Raw genomic sequence first — 22,116 nt, 5'->3', positions numbered from 1 at the left:
TCGAAGAGGGCACACGCTGGCGGCGTCGCCACCGAGGCTGTGGTGGGGGTGGGGGTGGCGAGCCGGCCCGCCGTGGGCGGGTCCCGCCACGGAGGGTCTGGTGGTGGTGGTGGTGGTGGCCCAGGGGCAGACATCCTCCACTGGCGATGTGGGGGGAGGGGGGCGAGAGTGATTGGGGGGGGAGGGGGGGGAGAAGAGGTCGGCAGCATGGAGTGGTGTTGATTTTCTGACAGCAAATTTTGATTTTGAGTTTTTTTTGTCTTTTGAATGAAATTTCCGTTTTGGTTTTAGTCCTATTTTTTTTAGCCATCTGAAATGTTTCGGTTGTCCGTCTGGTTTTTAAGTCGACTAAATGTCAAAAGATTTTTTTAGTCGCGACTGAATCTACACTCTACGGTTGACTGTGTCATGTGTTTCGACTGGAAATGTGTTTCGACGGGCCTCGATGGCGTCGCAATTGGTTGCATGCTGAAAATAGAGTCACGTGAGCATGTAGATCTGCTGTTTTGTTTGTTATTTTGCCTTTATTGATAGGTTACAGTAGCTTGTAAGGAAAGGGGGAGAGAGAGATGGGGGGGGGGACACACACGCAGCAAAGGTCGTCGGGCTCGGGACTCAAACCCGCAACACGTCGCCAGGCTCGATTACCGGCCAATCGGTGCCTGGACCGCTCAGCCGCGGGCCCAGGCCATGACTTGTCTTGTCTTTTAAGTTCTACAGGATCTCTTTTTGTCATTGTCTTTATTTAGGTTTAGTCAGAGAAAAAAGGTAGTCGACGAACAGTTTCAGTCAACAAAATCAACACTGTAAGGATGGAATAGGAAGGACTTGGAGAAATTGGGGGCGAGGGTGGGGGTGGAGAGAGAGAGAGCTTCACTGGACTCTACACAGAGAGGGTAACCATGGAGGCACACTCTCAAGTGGTTGGCTATATTACGTTGCTATGGAAACAGATCTCGTCCATTTCACGGGCACCTGTCTGTCTCCTACTCGGTGTGACACAGAGCGGACGTGAATGACGTCCATATGACGTACATATATACACAAAACAAACACAAGTATTCGTTTTGGAATTCAACAGTTAACAATCAGCCTACATTTTAGGGTTTAGCGTTCGGAAAATTCACAATGATTGTGAATCGAGTGAGCGAGGGTCCCATTTTTATAGTCTTTGGTATGACCCGGCCGGGGATCGAACCCCCGACCTCCTAGTTTCAGGGCGGACACGACTGGCCAGATTCGCTCTATTTGGTCAAAAAACTGCATAATGGTGAAGTTACCGGCACCATCAGGACTGGGTATAATACTATAGGATCACCGTGTTAAAATGAGATACAGTGTGTATGTCACGGATTTTTCTATTGGCATTAAAATGATGAATTAAGAATATGAATAGAGCTGGCAGAAGGCACTGAAAAGCTGCTACTGGGGTGGCAGCCGAGGGTTAAGAGTCTTTAGAAGCATTCATATTTTAACCCGGGCGGTATCGACGATTTATTATTGAGCCGCAAACATCGGCGCGTTGTTCAATCCAGCTCAATGTGAGCCGTAATTCTGAGATAAATGGCCATAAATGTGTGGAGCATTTGCGCACGCCGCCATCTTGAAACAGGCAAAACACATCGAGCACAGCAGAGCTGCCCGATCGACCGGGAGCTCTGCTGTGCAGTAAATATAAGCGAGACGATTATGAATCAATACCAAGCTCAATAACACTTTTTTGGGGAGTTATTTAAAATGAGGTATGTATACCCCGTTTGGGAAGGGAAGACCGTATATATCCTACAAAATTGCTAGTGGAAAAAAAACGCATGGGGAAAACAGTCTTACCTCTGTAAATAGTAGGGAGGGGCAGTGAGGATCTTACCTCTGTAAATAGTAGGGAGGGGCAGTGAGGATCTTACCTCTGTAAATAGTAGGGAGGGGCAGTGAGGACAGACCCTGGCTTTGCATCTGCTGCTGCTGCAGAACCCTCCTCTTGGCCTCCAGGACTGGGTTCTCAAACTGGGTCCTTCGGTTTATGTGGCTGCATGTGGGACAACACAAAGAGAACAGTGGGTTTCATATCAATAGGGTTTGGTCCCGATCCCATCACGTGATCGGAAAATCTGGGCCGATCACGTCATTTTCAAATGGTCGGAAATTGGATCGGGAGCTAGTATCAATATTATATCCATGTCGTGATATTAGACTGCATATTGTCTGTGATTTTGGATATTGTACTATTGTGATATGTAAAAAATAAAATTTCGGATCAGTATCGGCAGATAATCAAAAATCATTGGATCGGGAGCAAGAAAACGTGATCGGGGGCATCCCTATTATCAAGTACCGTTATTTATTCAGCATTTGAGCCACGGAACATATATATACCCTTTGATGAGATGTTTTGCCTCTCAGATCCCAAAACTACTTGAATAGGATTTTGTCCACAATTCCATGCTGTGTTGATGTTGGTATTATAGGAGAGATAACAGGTGAACGATCAAAATAACAACGCTTCTACATTCTCTAATTGTGGAACTGCACGTCTTGTAAATTAGGTGATGCAGAAGTGCGCTCTCAAGAGTTAAACATAATTAAATAAGGGACCAACTCTCCAGCATTTAGCTGCATGGGGGCAACCTGGAACCCACTCCAGGACCATTTTGTTGAGAACCATTGCAAAGAACACAGAGGCAATTTGGTTATCTCTCTCTCTCTCTCTCTCTCTCTCTCTCATATACAGTAGATCTAAATAAATCCTGCTGCTATTGAGGCTCAGGCTGTGATGATTAATTAAGTGGCCCGAGTCCCAGATTATGTAATCGACCGGCAAAAAGAAGGATTTTGCAGAGTAAAAAGTGAACAATCAGGCTCCCAAGTTAGAATAACGTTTCTATGTCAGTCGTTCTTCGATTTTTCAAAAATAGATTATGGTATCGAATCGGTGAGGTAAGTGGATTCACTTATACCACCCCTAGAGAAAAGTTGAACGCTATGAATACTGTAACCTTTCTGTGAAACAATTAGTCGTCACAACATCCTAAGCCCCGCTTCTCCCAAGAAGACTGCACTGTAATCCTCACACTTCTGCTCGTACAAGAAGCACGTGTGTGCACGTGCACTCGCAAACCTTTCCTACGTACTCACCACAATCTCTCACTTTGGTCCCTCCTTTCGTCCTCCCTCCCGTCATGTTGCTCACACACATGTACGTAATGTGGAGCTTCCATTCACAGTATTGGTATATATGTGTGTCAGTCTCAATAACAGCATCCCCAGAGCTATACATGGTGCACTGCCAAGTAGCAGTATGTATATATACGAGACCTCCCCGGCCGGCCGTAATAGTGCACTCCCGGCAGTCTAAAAATAAACCTGCTATGTGGCCAAGCGGTCCAGGCGCATGCCATCTGACCTGAGATCAGTTTCTAAAAATGTTTTCTACATCCTGACAGTTTCCATGCCAGTCGTTCTTCGATTTTTCAAAAATAGCAGACCTACAAGCTCGTAGCGCGCCACTCTGTGGCGCGGTATGAGCTTGTAGATCTGCTATTTTTCAATAGCTCAGGGATAGAGTGAGCCACTGCACTCCGTGTGTGTGTGTGGTGGTGTGGAACGCGTGTGTCAAATTTGGAGTCGGTGGGGCAAACGGTTCTCGAGTTACGTTACCCAGTTACCCACCACCAGAGCCATAGAGTAACAAAGAGTTGCGACAACTCTGTGTTCACTTCGTGGGACCAGTCCAACGGCGGCTCTTCTACATAGACCTTTATTGCCGAAGGGCATCGCGAACAGTGACAAATAAAAGTTCTGGACCGGAAGCAGGCAGAATGCACTGGACTCAGGCAACAGCCCAGCTTTAGTTAATGATCTTAAATCTCTTTATTTTAGAATCGTTTCTTTTTTTAGTTTTTGTAATAGTGTGCAACATGCCAAAAGTATTGTACGGTATTGTACAGTGACAACTAAAGTCTCTGTAATGTTTATGTTGTACGATTTTTCAAAAGATAGCAGACCTACAAGCTCGTAGCGCACCACTCGGTGGCGCGCTACGAGCTTGTAGATCTGCTATTTTTCTCGTCCCTCTCCATCCAGGGCTGCGCGAACAGCGCTCGGGCGCTCCGTTTTCTGCCCCCCTCAATGTCGTAACTCTATATGGCTCTGCCCGCCGCCGCCCGGATACGCTTGTCTTTAATGAAGAAACTGATTCATACACATGACCTAACACACTCACGCACGCACGCACGCACACACACACACACACACACACACACACACCCACTCTTGGACGGGCCCATTAGTCTCCGGAAAAGGGAGCAGCTGTGTCCTGGCAACAGCACCAGCACAGTGCGTGCACGAGGTAATAAATATGATTAATGCACAGCGTGCCACTTGGATACACCCCCGTACACACACACACACACACACACACACACACACACACACACACACACACACACACACACACACACACACACACACACACACACACACACACACACACACACACACACACTCCATTACGTATTAAACATGTACCCGACTTACTCCACATAGTAGCTGCCGTAAATGGGGTCATCGATTTTCTCCCAGCCGTACGGAAGCTCTGTAAGAAAAGAAAGACGGTGATGATATTTATGTTTATTCCACATGCATTCGGTCTTCGTCGATATTAGTTTACAGTGTGCATTGCATTGTCATTAATTTGCTGGACCTATACGATTGTGTTAACTCATTCTGACCTGAGATCAGATTCTAAAAAGGTCTTGTGTGATAGTTTAGGCGGACCTATAGGATCAGGTTAGGTGTAGCAGCGACATGCACTGCTGTGTTGCTTGTGTGATGATTATGTTTAGGATCAGAGCTACGCTGTGTGCGCATGCGTACCATAGAGTATTAAAAGGATAGAGACTATTCATTTCAGTGGTGTTTTGAAGCACCCGGAAGAACCGTCTACTTCCGCATTTTTTCCGATTTGGACACCAAAATGTGGTGTCCAAAAGGGGTGCATACGTAGTTTAGACTAGTCATTGGTTAGACATGGGTTAAGGTCAGGTTCAGGTGTGCTGCCCCGTGGTTAGACATGGGTTAAGGTCAGGTTCAGGTGTGCTGCCCCGTGGTTAGACATGGGTTAAGGTCAGGTTTAGGTGTGCTGCCCCGTGGGAGGCTAGGTTTATGGTGAGGGTTTGAGATGGGTTATAGTTGTAGGACTAATGACTGGTCTAACCAATGACTAGTCTAAACCAAAAACTGTCTAAACTAAGTACTGCACCCGTCCAAAATGCGGAAGTGCAAACGAGCGCTCAATGTTAAAAACCCCAGCTGCACAGGGTTTCCTCGTCATAACTCTGCACGGGTACCGCCTGCAGTCCCCGCTCTTACCACTAGGGCCGAGCTATAGCGCCTCGACATTGGTTGATGCTTGATGCGTACCAAGCCAGGGCGGACTGATTTGAAAACACCGGTGTGATTATTATAATCATGGATGATGGATCCCGACAAACAGTTGTTGACCTCGACGAGGTGAAAGAGAACTTTAAGAGAAGCTCAAAGCAAATTAATATAAGTAGGTTAAATGCACGCACACGCCGAGGAGACGAGACCAGTCTCCTCCGTTGCTCATAGCCCAGTCTGCACCCTCCGCTGTTCCAAACGGAACTCTTTCTCACTTTAATCATAAAATGGTAATTGGTCAGCTATATTATTTCATAAAGTCCACATTCATGTCTGCCTATGGGTCAGGTCTCGGGAACGTCTTAAGTAATCCAATCTCGCTCGGGCTCGCCGCCCTTTGAAAGAGATCTCGGAACAGGTCGGAAATCAGATGAAATTGCCACGGAGCCATTTCTTTGGACCCTTGAAGAGCTCCAGTCCAAATCTACAGAAACTACTAACACAAGTTTTAACCCATTCTGACCTGAGATCAGATTCATATGAGGTTTCCACTGGACACACACTGGTCTGATGAACCCATTCTGACCTGAGATCAGATTCTAAAAATGTCAGTCGTTCTTCGATTTTTCAAAAATAGCAGACCTACAAGCTCGTAGCGCGCCACTCGGTGGCGCGCTATGAGCTTGTAGATCTGCTATTTTTCAATAGCTAAAGCATAACATGATGCTATGACACCAAAACGGGTTCCCGGTCAGAATGGGTTAGAGGTAAAAAACACTGGAAATTAGAAATACTCAAAAAAAGTTTAAAAAAAAATACGTAGTTACTTTCCACCACGGTCTAAAACGTAGCGCAGGGTGTTAATTATAGTGCATCAAGTGAAGCCTCTGCTGTGAACATCACAAACAACACTAAATATTTATACTAATTGGACCATATTGTATATTTGTAAAATATGTATACGCTGCATAGTGTGGATATACATATTGCGTTTTGATGTGCGAAACATTACGTTGCATACATTACGATCTAAACAAACAAACACACATCAAATGCGTGCAAGCCTGTCAATGAGGCGTTCACTCAACGCCGGTGACATGTTTTCTGTTCGTTTTTTCTTTAAAAATAAAACCCAGGCAAAAAAAAAGTTCAAATGCAATTACTGACACATTACATGTGATCGTTTTTAATTGAAAGCCCATTAGTTAGAAGATTATAGACAATGTGAGTCATTGTCGGAATGAGGATAAGACGTGGCGATATAAAATGTTCATTGTATAACTTCTTATGAAAGAAAGCAGCCCACCCTACTGGTGCATGGAATGGGTTGAAACATTAAGTGTAAAATGCATAATTTGATAAAATTCCAATTTAAATTGATGGGGTGAGTAAGCCGATTAATAAAACCAACGATCTCCCCTCCTAGGGATTGGGTACTTAACCCATTTAGGCCTGACGTCGAAATAATAAAAAATAAAAAAATAAATACCTTGTGTTTCTATATCAGTGGTGCTCAATATTTCATGTCAAGGACCACAAAAAGTATTATGTAATTGGCTGCCGACCCCCATCTGAGAATATGTTGTTCCAGGGACCCTCCCAGTAGCAAATATTTGAGTTAAAAACTCGCTCTGAAAGAATATATATTCAATGATTTCAGGCACATTTTCAAGATTTTTCAAAAATAGCAGACCTACAGCTCATAGCGTGGCAATCGGTGCCGCGCTATGAGCTTGTAGATCTGCTAAAGCATAACACAATGCTTAAAAAGCACCAAAAGGGGTTCCCGCCCAGAATGGATTAAAACCCAATTTATAAAACGGATAGGAAGCCATTGTAAAATGCTCTATAACACACACACCTGCCGTGACTGCTTACAGTATATCAACATTAGGACCTTCCATGCATTTGTATAGCATGTGCACACAAATGCAGGCCAATGCAGGCAGTCCGGGGACTACTTTCTTGTAGAAATGATTATTGTAGTGGCATTGGGAAATGTGGGTTGTATGCATTTCATGTCGTCACATTTGGGTAAAAGCTTTTATAAAAGCAATAAGCCATGCAAGGCCGTGGTTTTACAGTGATTCTATTCTTCATTTAATAGCTAAGGGGGCTTCAGGGACAACGGCGGCCCTTTAGCTCATTGCTTTTCATTATGCTGTACTTTGCTGTTGCTTGCTGAAAACAACTGATTTTCACGCTCGCACTACAAGCCACTTGGAGTAGCCTTTTCCGTCGGACGCGAGCGCCGGTATATTGCCAGGAGGTCAATAAAAACACAGGCTTTCCTCAAAAGGACAGGCATCAATATCATCGTCTCTCTCGCCATACGAACGTGGGTGTGCATGCGTGAAGCGTTATTTCTCTCTCTCTCTCTCACAGGCAGGCATTCGTACGCAATTTCCCCCCCCCCAGCCATCATCTCCCTCTTCACGGGGAGCGTGCTGCATCTATCGCTTTTGTTCTGGGAGATCAAAGCACCTCCGTCATCTCCACAGCCCTGACCCAGGCATCATTCATGCCGGGCTGAATTTTCAGGCTCTCGCCTTTCGTCAGCTCACGCCTCACCAAGCGAACGTATATATACGTACAGTATATCTCATAAAAACATGGCTTGAAGGAGTCACTCCCCGTTTGCTTAGCACTCTAGGATGTGCTAAGTGAAGCAGTGTTGTTTTCCTAGACTAAGACGAATAATGTCCGTCGACTACCTTTTTTCACTGACGAAAACTAAATGGAAACAAAATGAAAACTAAGCTATGACGTCTAAAACTAAGACTAAATATATTGGCAATTTTGTCGACAAATAAAAACTAAAATGTTATGAAGGGACCAGTGGACAAGAGATCCAGAAGTCATTTTACAATTAGTTGCTCTACAAGCTGTGAGCAAAATCAGTCATTACAATACAACGGCATCAAGGCCCAACAAAATACAATTTGGTCGACTAAATCAATTGTAGATTTAGTCGACTAAAATCATACGATAGTCGACTAAAACTAGACTAACACCAACACATTCCAGGTGACTAAAATGTGACTAAAACTAAATGAAAACTATTCAAAAGAATATGACTAAAACCACAAATCTGCTGCCAAAAACAACACTGGCCCGTGGTGGGAATCCAGTAGTGTTAGCGTCTTAGTACCATTAGACTCCTGACCAATTAGCATCTTGGCTGAACCCAGTGTGACTCACATAATTTGCCTTCCGGTGACGCTTATGAATAAGCTTTGTTTTGATTAGCAACTGCACTAAAGATAATCAGGATGAGAGCATGAGATAATAGGCGAGATAATGCTCCCTATAATAATAGACTCGTAGCATACAAGGGGGAGGGGTGGGCTCTAATTGGCTCGTGGCTGTTACAAAGCAAGATGTCGCTTCAGAACAGTGGTGGGAAAAAGTACTCACATTTTCTTTTAATTAAACCCATTTTGACCTGAGATCAGATTCTAAAAATATCTTCTACAGTTTTCTGAAAAAGCTACGTTTTTCTGTCAGTGGTTCTTCGATTTAAAAAAAATAGCAGATCTACAAGCTCGTAGCGCGCCACTCGGTGGCGCGCTACGAGCTTGTAGATCTGCTATTTTTCAATAGCTAAAGCATAACATAATGCTAGCACCAAAAGGGGTTAAGTAAAATGTGATCAATACTGCAATATAGAAATACTCTGTCACAAGCAAAAGTCTGGATATCAAAATGTACTTGAGTAAAAGCAAGAATGTACCAAAAGTGAAAGTACTCATTTATACATGTTCAGAGAATAGCTCACATGGTGACGCATTGTGAGCTTGTAGATCGGGTATTTTCAAATGGCCGACATGTATATATAGGGCTGAAGTGGTTAATGCACGTACAGGCTATGTGTTTTGTAGTAATAATCAAAATCTACAAAGTAACTAAAGTTTTCAAATAAATGTAGTAACAGCACAATATTTGTCTCTCCGAGTAGACGTATTGGGAATGTGGAATCACTCAAGTAAAGTACAAACACCTCATAATTGTAATAAGTATGAGTAAATGCACTTACAGTAGTTACTCTCCCCCACTGCTTCAGTACATAAACAAACTGACATACAGTACTGTACACAGACAAAAAGAATATACACAAAGGCAGTCTAGCCATACAATATTAAAAACGTTATTGTTTGGCTCAGTTAAACAGACCTTAATAGACTGCTAGGGCCCCAGACCAATACGAGTATACATCCAAACAGTACTGGCGCAGTGCATTATAATGCCTCCCTCACCCCCATGCCCACAACACAAATTATTAAACTTTCAATAGGAAAAACTTTTTTTGCATGCACTCTCACAGAAATGCACGTACCTACCACACACACACACACACACACACACACACACGCGCACACAGATTGATGTGAGTGCTGGAAGCAGCCTGACAGCGCATGGGGGAATACGTCCTGTGTGAACATGGCTTCATTCCTTCAGTCCTCTCCATCTCCACTCATTAAATATGAAAGAGATTGTTTCATGTCCTCACCTTCACTGAGCTCCACAAACACACGCGCAAACAGTGGAGCGTGTGCACGCACACACATGCACACACGCAAACATGAGTGCGCACGCACACACGCACACACAGTCACTGAAGCACATGGCACATGTATAGTCTTGGGGGAGGGTTGCATGTGCACAGTGCGCATACACACACACACACAGACACACACACACACAAGATCAAAGTGCTGCCATGTATCTGCAGCCACACGGCTCTATCTAATGAAAAAAACGTTCTATTAAAACGTCCAGGAAAGGACCTGCGGGGAGCCATGTGACTTGGGCGTTCGTTGAGTGCAGGTGTGTGAGTGAAAACATCTCAGATGCGTACACACACAGACAGACACACCCCGCCCCGGCCATTTGACACATCACTGTCTGGGGTAATGGCTGGAATAGAACGCATGCACGCGTTCACGCACACACACACACACACACACACGTTCACACGCACACACACACACACACACACACACACACACACACGTTCACACACACACACACACACACACACACACACACACACACACACACACACACACACACATGTTCACACACACACACACACACACACACACACACACACACACACACCATTACCTTCGCTGAGTAGGGCACTGATAAATGCTGAACTTGGCAGGGCTGTCTTTTTTTGGTCAAGCTCTACTGAGTGCCGTCTATAAACACTCACTGTCAGCAGCTGGCAATGGAGTGCCAACTCTTCTGGGACGTGTGTGTGCATGTCAGTGTATGTGTGTGCGTGTGCGTGTGTTTGTGTGTGTGTGTGTGTGTGTGTGTGCGTGTGTGTGTCACTCTGCATGTATCCAGGGAACTATTGACTGAAACTTTCGGGCGGGCACTTAAAAAATCACACGTGTGTGACGTGAGGGGCGCTCTTATGGCATCACGCATCGCCTGCATACATCACATTCCGTGCTCAGCCAATGAAATCATCACAATTCACAAATCATTCATTCCGGCCCAATCACTTTTTCACCTTTCACCTTTTCTGCCCTCACTTTTACCTTCAATATGTACTTTGCTCAGCCAATCAAAATTATCGCTATGGGGTGATCAGCCAATCACAAGCCAATGTTTGTGTTCACACAAACCCGGAAGGGCTGGGCATAGCCTCGAAAAGAAAGAAAGAAAGAAAACATTTGTGTAAAGGGTGGTGGAAAAAGTAGTTTCAAATGTATACAAATCTGAAAATGCATATACAGCTGAAGAGGTAATAGCAGATCTACAAGCCACTCGGTGGCGAGGTTGTACGTAGGTCTGCTACTTTTGAAAAAAATCGTGAAAATATTTATTTCAGAAAACTGGAATTTCGAGGTCAGGCCTAAATGGGTTAAGTAAACTTACTTTGTTACTTTCCACCACTGAAAGGGACCCCCCCCCACCCACAGTCTGTGGGTGGACACTATACTTCTAGTATAGTGTCGTATAGAGGTCACTAGTATAGTGCCATCCTAAAAGTAAAGGTCCATCAACTTACACAGAGACAATGCCCTTGTAAGCGTCTTCCCTGGTTTAATGTCCCTACGGACGGAGGGTCCACCCTCGGTCTCTCGTCTCCTCCTCCTGCATGCTTCTATAACAGCATGTGCGCGCGGCGTGTGTGTCCTCCCAGGCATTCAAAGACCACATGAAGGGACACGGAGGAGAGAAAACACTTTTCTCGTGCACTCTCACAGAGGACCTTTTTGAAGTCAAGTTTGGTGCTCAGAAGCTCATGCATATTTCATCCCCTTTCCTTTTCTAATGTGGCCGGAACCACAGTCCTAGAACAGGAGTGCTCAACGTTTTTAGTCGCGACCCATGGCCAAAGCATTTCCGGGGGTCCCCAGCCCATCCCCACCCCCAATACAAATCATAAATTAATACTGAAACCAGATATGATCATTAGGAAAAGTTTATGCATGTACTATGTAAACTCTTCATTTCCATTTTCCAGCCATTCATTAAAAAAAATGATTATTTTTATTTATTTTTATTTTATAATTTGAGGACCCTTCAAAATAATTTGGCGACCCCCCGAGGGGTCTCGACCCACGGTTTGAGAACCCCTGTCCTAGAAGACAGTGCTGGGATTTTCCACACTTCTGTTTAGCTCTCCCTCCCTCCCGTGCTCTCTCTCTCTCTCTCTCTCTCAATCATCTAACTATTTTTGTTTTGAGGTGAAGCAATCTGGGATATGTGAATCCTGGTAATCTTCAACAAAATGCGGAGGAAGTCAATGTAGATTGTCACTTGTCACAAAAACAATCACACCCGTGTGAAGTGAGGGGCGCTCTTATCATCGGACATCATCATGACGTAACATGTCGTGACATGATTTGCTCAGAAACTATGACGTAAAAGTGTCAATTCATTGTCAATGGGAATTTAATGTTTGTGTAGGACAAAAACATCGACACCAATAGCTGAATATAGGAGGGGCACTTTTCTGCCCTCACTTTTTATCCTCCATATGTACATATGTATATAGAAAACCCATGACCCCCCCCCCATAATAGTGTCGAGTTTCAGTCATAAAAGTAATCTGGAAACACATCAGCGTGTCCACCTTTGCATTGTAAACAATGTGACAAAGAGTTTCAGTCAGTTAGGTGGTCTGCAGACACACCAACGTTTCCACACTGGGGGAAAACCATTCCATTGTACTGCAGTGTGACAAAGGTTTTACTATGTCAGCTGAACTGCATGGAGGCATCGGCGTATAGCAGGGACCAATAGATTTCATAATCCCCCCTCCCCCAACAAAATAAATTGTTTTCGCTGGTACTTTTATTTACAGATTGGTAAAGTTGGCGAACTGTAGCTTTCTCTGGACGAAGACCTTCTTAGCTGGTGGTGGTTTCATTGTGAATGAAAACAAGTAAGCAGAGTACAGTACTGTAGGCATATTTTATACCTACCTGGCTAGGTGAAAACAAAAGAAACCCGATTAGCATTTGAGTACTTGGGTGGGGCCAAGAGGTGTTAAAGTTTTAGGAATTCCCCGAAAATCCTCATGGGGGCCCTGGCCCCCCGGCCCCCACAGACTCTACGTCACTGGCGTATAGCCACACTGGGGGGGGAACCATTCCTCTGAAAACGGTGTGACAATCATTTCAGTGAGTCATCTGAGGAAACACCAAGCGTATCCCATACTGGAGGAGAAACCATACCACTGTAGATATTAGATCATTGGAGACGGCCGATGGGCAGAGACATTTAGAATGTATAATTAGCTTGAGTATTTCCAATTTCCAATTAGTTTAGTTACTTTAGTTAATTTGCAGATTTTGATTAGAACTACAAAACATACATTATATACCGCTTCAGCCCTATACATTTCGGATATTTTCAAATGATTTTTTGACATTTTGAAAACATGAACATTCTGCATAAGTAGTACTGTTATTTGAGTTCATTTTGAGACCAATACTTTTCTAGTATACATTTTGAATTCTGGACATTTACTTGTAACAGAGTATTTCTACATTGTAGTATTGATACTTGTACTTAAGCTCCAGTCTCTCCACAGAGCGGTGTGACTCGGAACTGATACTTTCATTAAATATTCATGAGTAAAGACCACACACACACACACAACACTTGTAATTCATAAAATATTCATGAGTGCAGACCACACACACAACACTTGTAATTCATAAAATATTCATGAGTGCAGACCACACACACAACACTTGTAATTCATAAAATATTCATGAGTGCAGACCACACACACACACAACACTTGTAATTTGTGCACATTTGTAGTAGCTGTGAGTGTCTATTCGGGGGGCGCTATGAGCTCTACAAGTGGCGCGCTACGAGCTTGTAGGTCTGCTATTTTTGAAAAATCGAAGAGCGACTGTCATAGAAGACATTTTTAGAATCTGATCTCAGGTCAGAATGAAAACTGTCAGGATGTGGAAGACAATTTTAGAATCTGATCTCAGGTCAGAATGGGTTTAAAGGTCCCTGATTAACTAGCAAATGCCAGCTTCTCGCTGCCACAGAACCTGTCTGAACCCTGTGATGAGGACACACAAGCGAGTTCTCCCCGTGGCTGAGCGAGCGTGCTTCCTACGGTCTCTTCCTAACGTATAGAGCCAGTGATGTGTGTGACTGGAAAACGCACAGGAGCGCTGCTTCAGCGTAAACGTAAGAGAGCGGGGGGGGGGCTGCCCGTGGGACATGGTGATAACCGTGTCTTCTCACCGGGGGGGGGGGGGGGGGGGGGGGGGGGGGGGGCTGCCCGTGGGACATGCTGATAACCGTGTCTTCTCACCGGGGGGGGGGGGGGGGGCTGCCCGTGGGACATGCTGATAACCGTGTCTTCTCACCGGGGGGGGGGGGGGGCTGCCCGTGGGACATGCTGATAACCGTGTCTTCTCACCGGGGGGGGGGGGGGGCTGCCTCGCAGGACCACCATGTAATTACATGTCTAGCTGTACTCGGTGTACTGTAGCTCTTTTTCGGCGCGCGTGTGCGTGTGTGTGCGTGCGTGCCGTCTGCCCGCGGGAATGAGATGCAAAGTCACTCAGGCCCGCCGCCAGTTGGGTGGAGCGAGAGCAGGATCTCCTTCAGACCTGAACGCCACGGCGAGACGAGATCACAGCCTGCTGACATTGAAGTCAATGTGACTCTCTCTCCGTCTCTCTATGTCTACGGTAGTATAGATAAAAAAACATAAATGGAAGAATGGGTAAATAGTGCATTTATAGTGCCTTTATCCAAGGCACTTGACAATGATTGCTCATTATATTCGCCCGTTCACACACGCACGTTCATACACCGATGGCGGAGGAAACCAACTACGATATATATAGGGCATATAGCGTGACATCATCATCATACGGGAACGCAGGCTGAGTGGCAAAGAAACTACTTCCTGGCCTCGCCAGCCCGTACATACACAATACACATCACTTTATGCATGCGCATATATACCCCCCATTAGGGGGTTCAGCGTCTTGCTCAAGGACACCAACTCTGGGGGAGCCTGCAGGGATCGAACTGGGAACCTTTTCCGCTTCCCCAGGCGACCGTTCACAACCCCTTGAGCCACTGCCGAGTCTGCCGACCCGCCTGCTGACATAATGTGTCATATAGCTTGTATATCTGGGGTATTTTGTCAGTGAAACAGGCAGCCTCTCTCTCTCTCTCTTGCTCTCCCTTCTCTGGGTTACATCATGGGTGGAATAGGCTAGCTTGCCCTCTCCTTCTCCACAACCCCCCTCTCTCTCTCTCTCTCTCTCTGCACAGACTGAGACACACGCGCACAACTTTAACTTTCTAGACGACACATATAGCTCATGCTTCCTTGATAGGAATCAATGTCATCCGGCGAGTGATGCAATGCACTGAAACAGCAACCAGTGCCAGATTAGAGAGGCTTTTCTGGGCTCCTCCTCTCACTCATTCTATCCGGGGGATTGTTTCAGGTTCAGGTTGAGGTGACCTCATTTATACCTGCATAGATTTGGTTCAGGGCTATAACAATGATTGGTTATTCTATCAATTACCACCATCCAAGACGAAGAGAATGTCACTGTTGGGGAGCCAAAGAACACAGCGCTACACACGGATGGAATGCAGAGAGACGTGATGGAACAAGGGCACGGCCAAGCCAACCAACCCATATCTGGCAGCTGAAAGACCAGCCAGCTTTGAAGGAAAAGTATAAGAACGAGGGGTGTATATACGGGTGGAGTCCAATCAGCCATTAAGACGCCATAAAGGCCCGCCCCAAATATACCAGGGCCATAAAATCTTAATATTTATAGTCGAACGAAAACATTTCAGACGACGAGAGCGAGCAGAGCAGAGCAGAGCGCGTAATTGCAAGGCGCCTGATGTTGATTGCTCTCTGCACTGCATGACGTTCCTTTGAACTGGAGCCTTCAGGCTGTCAATCATTCTCCATGTCTTAATCTGCTCATGTGGCGACTTATAACACAACAGGGGATAAGTTATCTTATCACTGAGAGAGAGAGACCGAGTCTTGTTCTCGTTCTCCATTTTAAGTTGCTCACCTCATCGTCCTGCCGTCTTGTCACAGCTCACAGCCTGTGATTGTGTAGTGTGGTTCACGCGCACACACGCGCACACACACACACACACACACACACACACACACACACACACACACACACACACCTAGCTCCCGCCAATCAATAGCAAATAAACAGAGACAGCTTTTCTCTCCCTAACTCAGCTCTCTGGGGTAGCTGGCTGGTGCCACCCAACTGTCAATGCTATGCACGCACGCACGCACGCACACACACACACGCTTAACAAAAGGCCTTATCCACTCAACTAGACACAAGACTCCAACCAGTTGATTCTGCAGAGGGTTTGCAGTCACACGCTCGCTGGGCCTATACATATAACTGGATGAGCCACCCGGCAGGATCAATAACAATCTGCATCAACAAACACCAGTGCATCTTCTCACACGGAACGTCCTTGGCGGGCCAATAGGAGATGAAAGCACACATATTACATTTCTACTAATTCCTCAAAGGCACTATACGCTTTTTTTTGTTTCTGTGTCATTTCATCATCACTATTAGATCATCTCAGCCTCCTTTCATGCTTGGAGGGGGGAGGGGGAACGGAGTTTAAGCGACTACAGTGGAGGCAGTAGTCTTTGAATTAAGCCGAAGATTCAATTGGGAGGATTAAAAGGGGCAATGAGTCTTGTTTAATGTGAAGCGTGCTGCAAAGTGCAAACACTTTGGGCCTGTTTTCAGAGCAGCTGCACTTTCTACTATAATACGATACAACTTTATCGACAGCTTACACTGTCATTTGCTTTGCGTCCATGACGACATGACAAACTGGTCAGGCTCCTACTTGGCCTCACCCCCCGAACCCACCTCACCCCTGCCCACTTTGACAGGCTGGGATGGCTTAGGGTCGACGACAGAGTACAGCATCTTGCAATGGGTCTGGTCCACAAGATTCGATACACCACCAAGATACCCATGTACCTGTCTAAATACTTCCTTAATGTAAACGAAGTCCACACCCACAACACCAGAGGGAGTGCAACAAACCATGTACAACCCAGATTCGGCACAAACAAGGGACTAAATTATTTTCGCTCCTATGCCACCAAAATGTGGAACGCCCTACCAACAGTCATTAAGACATGTGAATCCCTTGACTCCTTCAAAACCGCTCTCAAAGGGCACCTACGGATGGCTGCAATTCGAAACTGGCATCTGTAAAATCTGAATCCCCCCCCCCCACCCCCTCACTGTATATGTATCTTTTCCCTTCACTGTTCTGTTCTTTAACTACATAGAAGTGTCTATTTGTATGTCTCTAAATGTTTTGATGAATTGAACAATGTGGACCCTGTTGTAAACAAGTGTAATGCTTAATTGGGTCGTTCACTCACAGTTAACAGTCTCTGTATTGAGTTTGTGCTTGAAATGTACTGTAATTCTACAAACTGTTAATAAATATTTCAATCAATCAATCAAAAAACGTCACCGTTCAAGAAACAGACAAGACAAACATTACAAAATGGTAGACATTACAGGACAAAAAAAAATCAATCAGGAACGATTTTGGTTTTAAAGCAAGACAGACTGAATTCTGCTTTAGAAACGAGCCCAAATAAACAACTACACTTTAGAAACAAGCCCAAATAATCAACTACACTTTAGAAACAAGTCCAAATAATCAACTACACTTTTGAAACAAGCCCAAATAATCAACTACACTTTTGAAACAAGCCCAAATAATTGACTACACTTTTGAAACAAGCCCAAATAATTGACTACACTTTAGAAACACGCCCAAATTCATTTGTACAGACTGTACAAATGAGTTCTTTAGTCTGTTTTTCTTAAATGTAGGGACTCTAAACCGCCTCATGGAGCAACAGTTGATATTCATCATTTAAAACGTGTAAGCCGGTCAGAGGAGATGCTATTCGCCAGTCTGAGGAGCACACAACCACCATTGATAGGCTGTTAAACCAGGCCATGCTACAGTACAACATCACAGTTTGAACAACAGACGTACGCATAGAAAAGAGACAAGATCTGACTGTTAGAGCACCAAACGATCATAGTCGGCGTAGGGAGTACATACTGTACGCTGCTGTATCCTCTGTACAGATATTGTCAATATGAGATGAACGATGATAAGGTAAGATATTTGTAAGATGGGACTTGTTCAATAGCTTGAACCATGGATTGTCACCGGTGGTGTCGTCTACATGTGACAATATATAAGCCTCCGTACAGACCAAACAATGGTGTATTCAGCTATTAGTGACTAGTGATTTTCCTCTTACATGAACATTAAAGTCCCTTTGACAATGAATGGAGAATTTACACCATATGAGTCTGAGCAAATAGACAGGTTACGTCATGATGATATTTGCCATTGGCGATGAAATGAGGTCAAATATGACGTAAATTTGTGCCAACACAAACAATAATGATAAGAGTGCCCCTCACTTCCCATGGGTGTGATGCTTCGTTTACAATAACCTGACTGCCAATCGTGTGTGGTTTCACCACCTTATAGGACAGTTCAGAAGTACAGTAATGTTTGCCTGCAGGCCATTGTCTGAAACTCCTCATTGCTCTGCCCTGTGTGGCAACCCGGATAAAGCTGCTGAAAAACCACTTGAAATAAAAAACGACTTGTAATAACACAAAGAATACATACTTTTTTAAGGGTTTTTTAAGTTATTTTTTTAATATATATTATTTAATTTAAGTATATTTTTAGTGTGTGTATGTGTGCGTGCGTGTGTTTTGTAAAAACTTTTGTGTGTGTGTGTGTTTTGTGTGATACAGCTGCGCCCTCTGTGGCGGGCGGGTGGTGTTACAGTGTGACACACACACAGACAGACAGACAGACAGACATGTTCTGCTAGGTCTCATAGTTAGTGCACACTGCGTTTCACAATTATGTGGCCCAAACCTTACCTAACCCAACTCCCCTCAGCATGTGTGTGTGCGGGCAGTATGCCGATATCGGTGTGCATGTGCATGTTCCTAAACTAGACTTTTAGAGGCACCATCGCTGCAGGGTGAATTGCTTACCAGGATGGAACACATACAGACACAAATAAACCCCCCCACCTCCATCGCCACCTCCATGACAGCACATTTTGATTTTAGTTAGTTTAGTCATAGTCTTTTGAATAGTTTTCATTTAGTTTTAGTCACATTTTAGTCACCTGGAATGTTTTAGCGTCTAAATCTGCAGTTGATTTAGTCAACCATAATGTGTTTTGGCGGGCCTTGATGGCGGAATTTACACTTGTAGATTGAAAATAGCCAATCTACAAGTTGTGAGCTTCATATTCATATTGCTTCCATTTCGTTTTCAGTGAAAAAAGGTAGTTGGCGAACATTTTTCGTCATAGTATTAGTCGACGAAATCAAAACTGCACAGCAACATATTCTGTAAGTAATCGCACACACACACAGACAGACAGACAGACAGACAGACAGACACACAGACACACAGACACACACACACACACACACACACACACACACGTATTGAACACACACGTCATATATTTCCCAGCAGTGTTTGTCAATCTCAGACTCACACACTCACCACACACAGACTTCAGCGACATCCATATCCACCTTACTTTTTCTACTGCATATGCGAGAGTGTGTGTGTGTGTGTGTGTGTGTGTGTGACTTTGTGTGTGCGTGCGCGTGATGCGTGCGTGCGTGTGCGCGCGTGCTAGCGTGTGTGTGTGTGTGTGGGTCAGTGGAGTGACGGAACGACTCTCCGCTATATGCCTCCTTGGACAACAAAGAGCACTCCGGACAAGTCTAGGAAAATGTTTGCAACACAAAGTAGAACAATTGAGTGCTTTTCTGCACCAGTGCGAGAGAGGGACATTTATAACTACAGCTACTCACCGTCCTCCTTGCACTCCTCCGGCGGTTTGGCCTTCTTGGCGAGCCTGGGGTCCAGCCACGACGTTGTCTTGGTGTTGTGGCTGTGGGAGACACGCACGCAGAACAACCACCAGAGAGATGAGTGAGTGAGGGAGGGAGACGGAAGGAGGAGGAGAGATGATGAAGTGTTTCTTATTCTAAACTAACCCCCCTCTGCGCATGCCCCGCCCCGTCGCCTTTTAATCCATTCTGACCTGAGATCAGATTAAAAAAATGTCTTCTACATCCCGACAGTTTTCTGAGAAAGCCATGTTTCTATGTCAGTCGTTCTTCGATTTTTCAAAAAATAGCAGACCTACAAGCTCGTAGCGCGCCACTCGGTGGCGCGCTATGAGCTTGTAGGTCTGCTATTTTTCAATAGCTAAAGCATATAGCATAATGCCGACACCAAAAGGGGTTCCCGCCCAGAATGGGTTAAAAAGGTGTTGAGGGAGAGAGAAATAGCTCAATCGGTCGATACTTTTAATTTGCTCACTGTTTTTCTCATTAGCGGGGCTGGCTGGCACGCGAGAGAGGTGTGGGGGGGGGGAGAGAGAGAGAGAGAGAGAGAGAGAGAGAGATATAGAGAGAGATAGAGAGAGATAGAGAGAGATAGAGAGAGAGAATGTGTGAAGGAGAGAGACAGATCTGGAGTCAGATCAGACACGTAGTCGTCTCCTCAACGCATCATCAGAGGCGGCGGTGACACAATGGCCGCCGTTCAGTTCCCTACAGTCTGGCGTGGCCCGCCAGACAACTGTTCCACAACCTCCCAACGCTATACAGAGTCAGGAACTGTATACGCCTCCCGAGATACGCACACTGGAAGCTGGCATCTGTTCAGTCAGTTCCCGTTCACAAAAACAAAATGTATATTTTAAAATATCTTTACATTTTGTTTTTTTAAACCCACTTATTGGCCTGAGATCATCAGATTCAAAAAAATTCTTCTATACATTTTTTTTTGCGCGCTATACGAACTTGTGGGTCTGCTATTTTTGAACAATCGAAGAACCACTGACATAGAAACGTAGCTTTTTCAGAAAACTGTCAGGATGAAGAAGACATTTCTTTTAGAATCTGATCTCAGGTCAAAATGGGTTAAATGACGCTCATAACCCTGTGCGCGTGCACGTGCACCGCAGATCTACAATGAGAGGCCTACAGCGGCGGAAGCTATACACAAAAAGGTAAAATAGTATTTTTGAATCATTTTCAATCAAATCTCGTAACCTCGAGGTTGGCAGCACAGTCGGGTACAATAGCTATTCATAGCTATTCTGGCACAGATTGGGTCAATGGGCTAAGGCTATACATCGTCTCATCTCTTAGCCTGGCAAAACGTGGGTCTATGACGGTAGAGAGGGGCATTAAGATGCAGGCGTAGTTTAGTTTAGAGTAATCATTTTAATGATTAAGTGACTTCATGGGATCTGTAGTTAATACAGACATAATGTCTTTATAAGGTCAGGTTCAAAGTCTCTTTACGGGGAGGAGGGTATGATTGATTAGGCATGTGCACGTGCATGCACCAACTAACTGTGTGTGTGTGTGTGTGTGTGTGTGTGTGTGTGTGTGTGTGTGTGTGTGTGTGTGTGTGTGTGTGCGCGCGCACACGCGGTGCACACACACGCACACACACCTTATCGACATGTAAAGAAGACTCCCACATGCACAGTTTAACTGCTGCAGTGAAAACCTAAGCGTTCCAATGAATTTCATCTCAGAGCTTGTATAACAACAAGCAAGGTGGTTTCTTGGCCAATCTCACGCCTTCCTTCCTCTACTGCCAAAACGATGCATTCCGAGGGACCTCTACATGGTCTTCAACTCAGAACAATCAGCTGCGTGCGGACTGTGTGAGCACACACACACACACACAGCAGTAATCCCAACGTTCAGAGCGTGCTGCATGGATTATTGCTACGCTTTTGTGCTCCAGCGCTAATGGGAATTGTTTGAGGGCAAAGGAGAAAAATAGTAAATCTATAGTGTTTCTTTTGGTGTCTTTCCACACAACAACAAATGTGTCCCGGCCTGGAATCCCCTCAGGGACCACTGGTGGTCCCCGGACCACTGGTTGAAAACCACTGCTTTAGAAACGAGCCCAAATAAATAACTACACTTTAGAAACAAGCCCAAATAATCAAATACACTTTAGAAACAAGTCCAAATAATCAACTACACTTTTGAAACAAGCCCAAATAATCAACTACACTTTTGAAACAAGCCCAAATAATTGACTACACTTAAGAAACAAGCCCAAATACAACTACACTTT

At 44.8% G+C, this 22,116-nt stretch overlaps 1 protein-coding gene across 6 annotated transcripts in view; it reads right to left on the bottom strand.

Moving 5' to 3' along the window:
• Positions 1-22,116, bottom strand: part of magi2a (membrane associated guanylate kinase, WW and PDZ domain containing 2a) — a 221,998-nt gene that overhangs the window by 59,639 nt on the left and 140,243 nt on the right. For all 6 annotated transcript variants that reach the window (XM_080757862.1, XM_080757863.1, XM_080757865.1 and 3 more), the window contains 3 exons: positions 19,818-19,897; positions 4,534-4,591; positions 1,905-2,026 (listed from right to left, as the gene is read on the bottom strand). In XM_080757862.1, the coding sequence (XP_080613988.1) occupies positions 1,905-2,026; positions 4,534-4,591; positions 19,818-19,897 (260 nt within the window). The remainder of the gene's footprint in view (positions 1-1,904; positions 2,027-4,533; positions 4,592-19,817; positions 19,898-22,116) is intronic.

Source organism: Protomyctophum bolini (genome assembly GCF_963924005.1).
Source record: "Protomyctophum bolini genome assembly, chromosome: 23".
Taxonomy (NCBI): domain Eukaryota; kingdom Metazoa; phylum Chordata; class Actinopteri; order Myctophiformes; family Myctophidae; genus Protomyctophum; species Protomyctophum bolini.
Note: the sequence above shows the minus strand (reverse complement) of the source record. Positions and strands in the feature narration are given on the sequence as shown.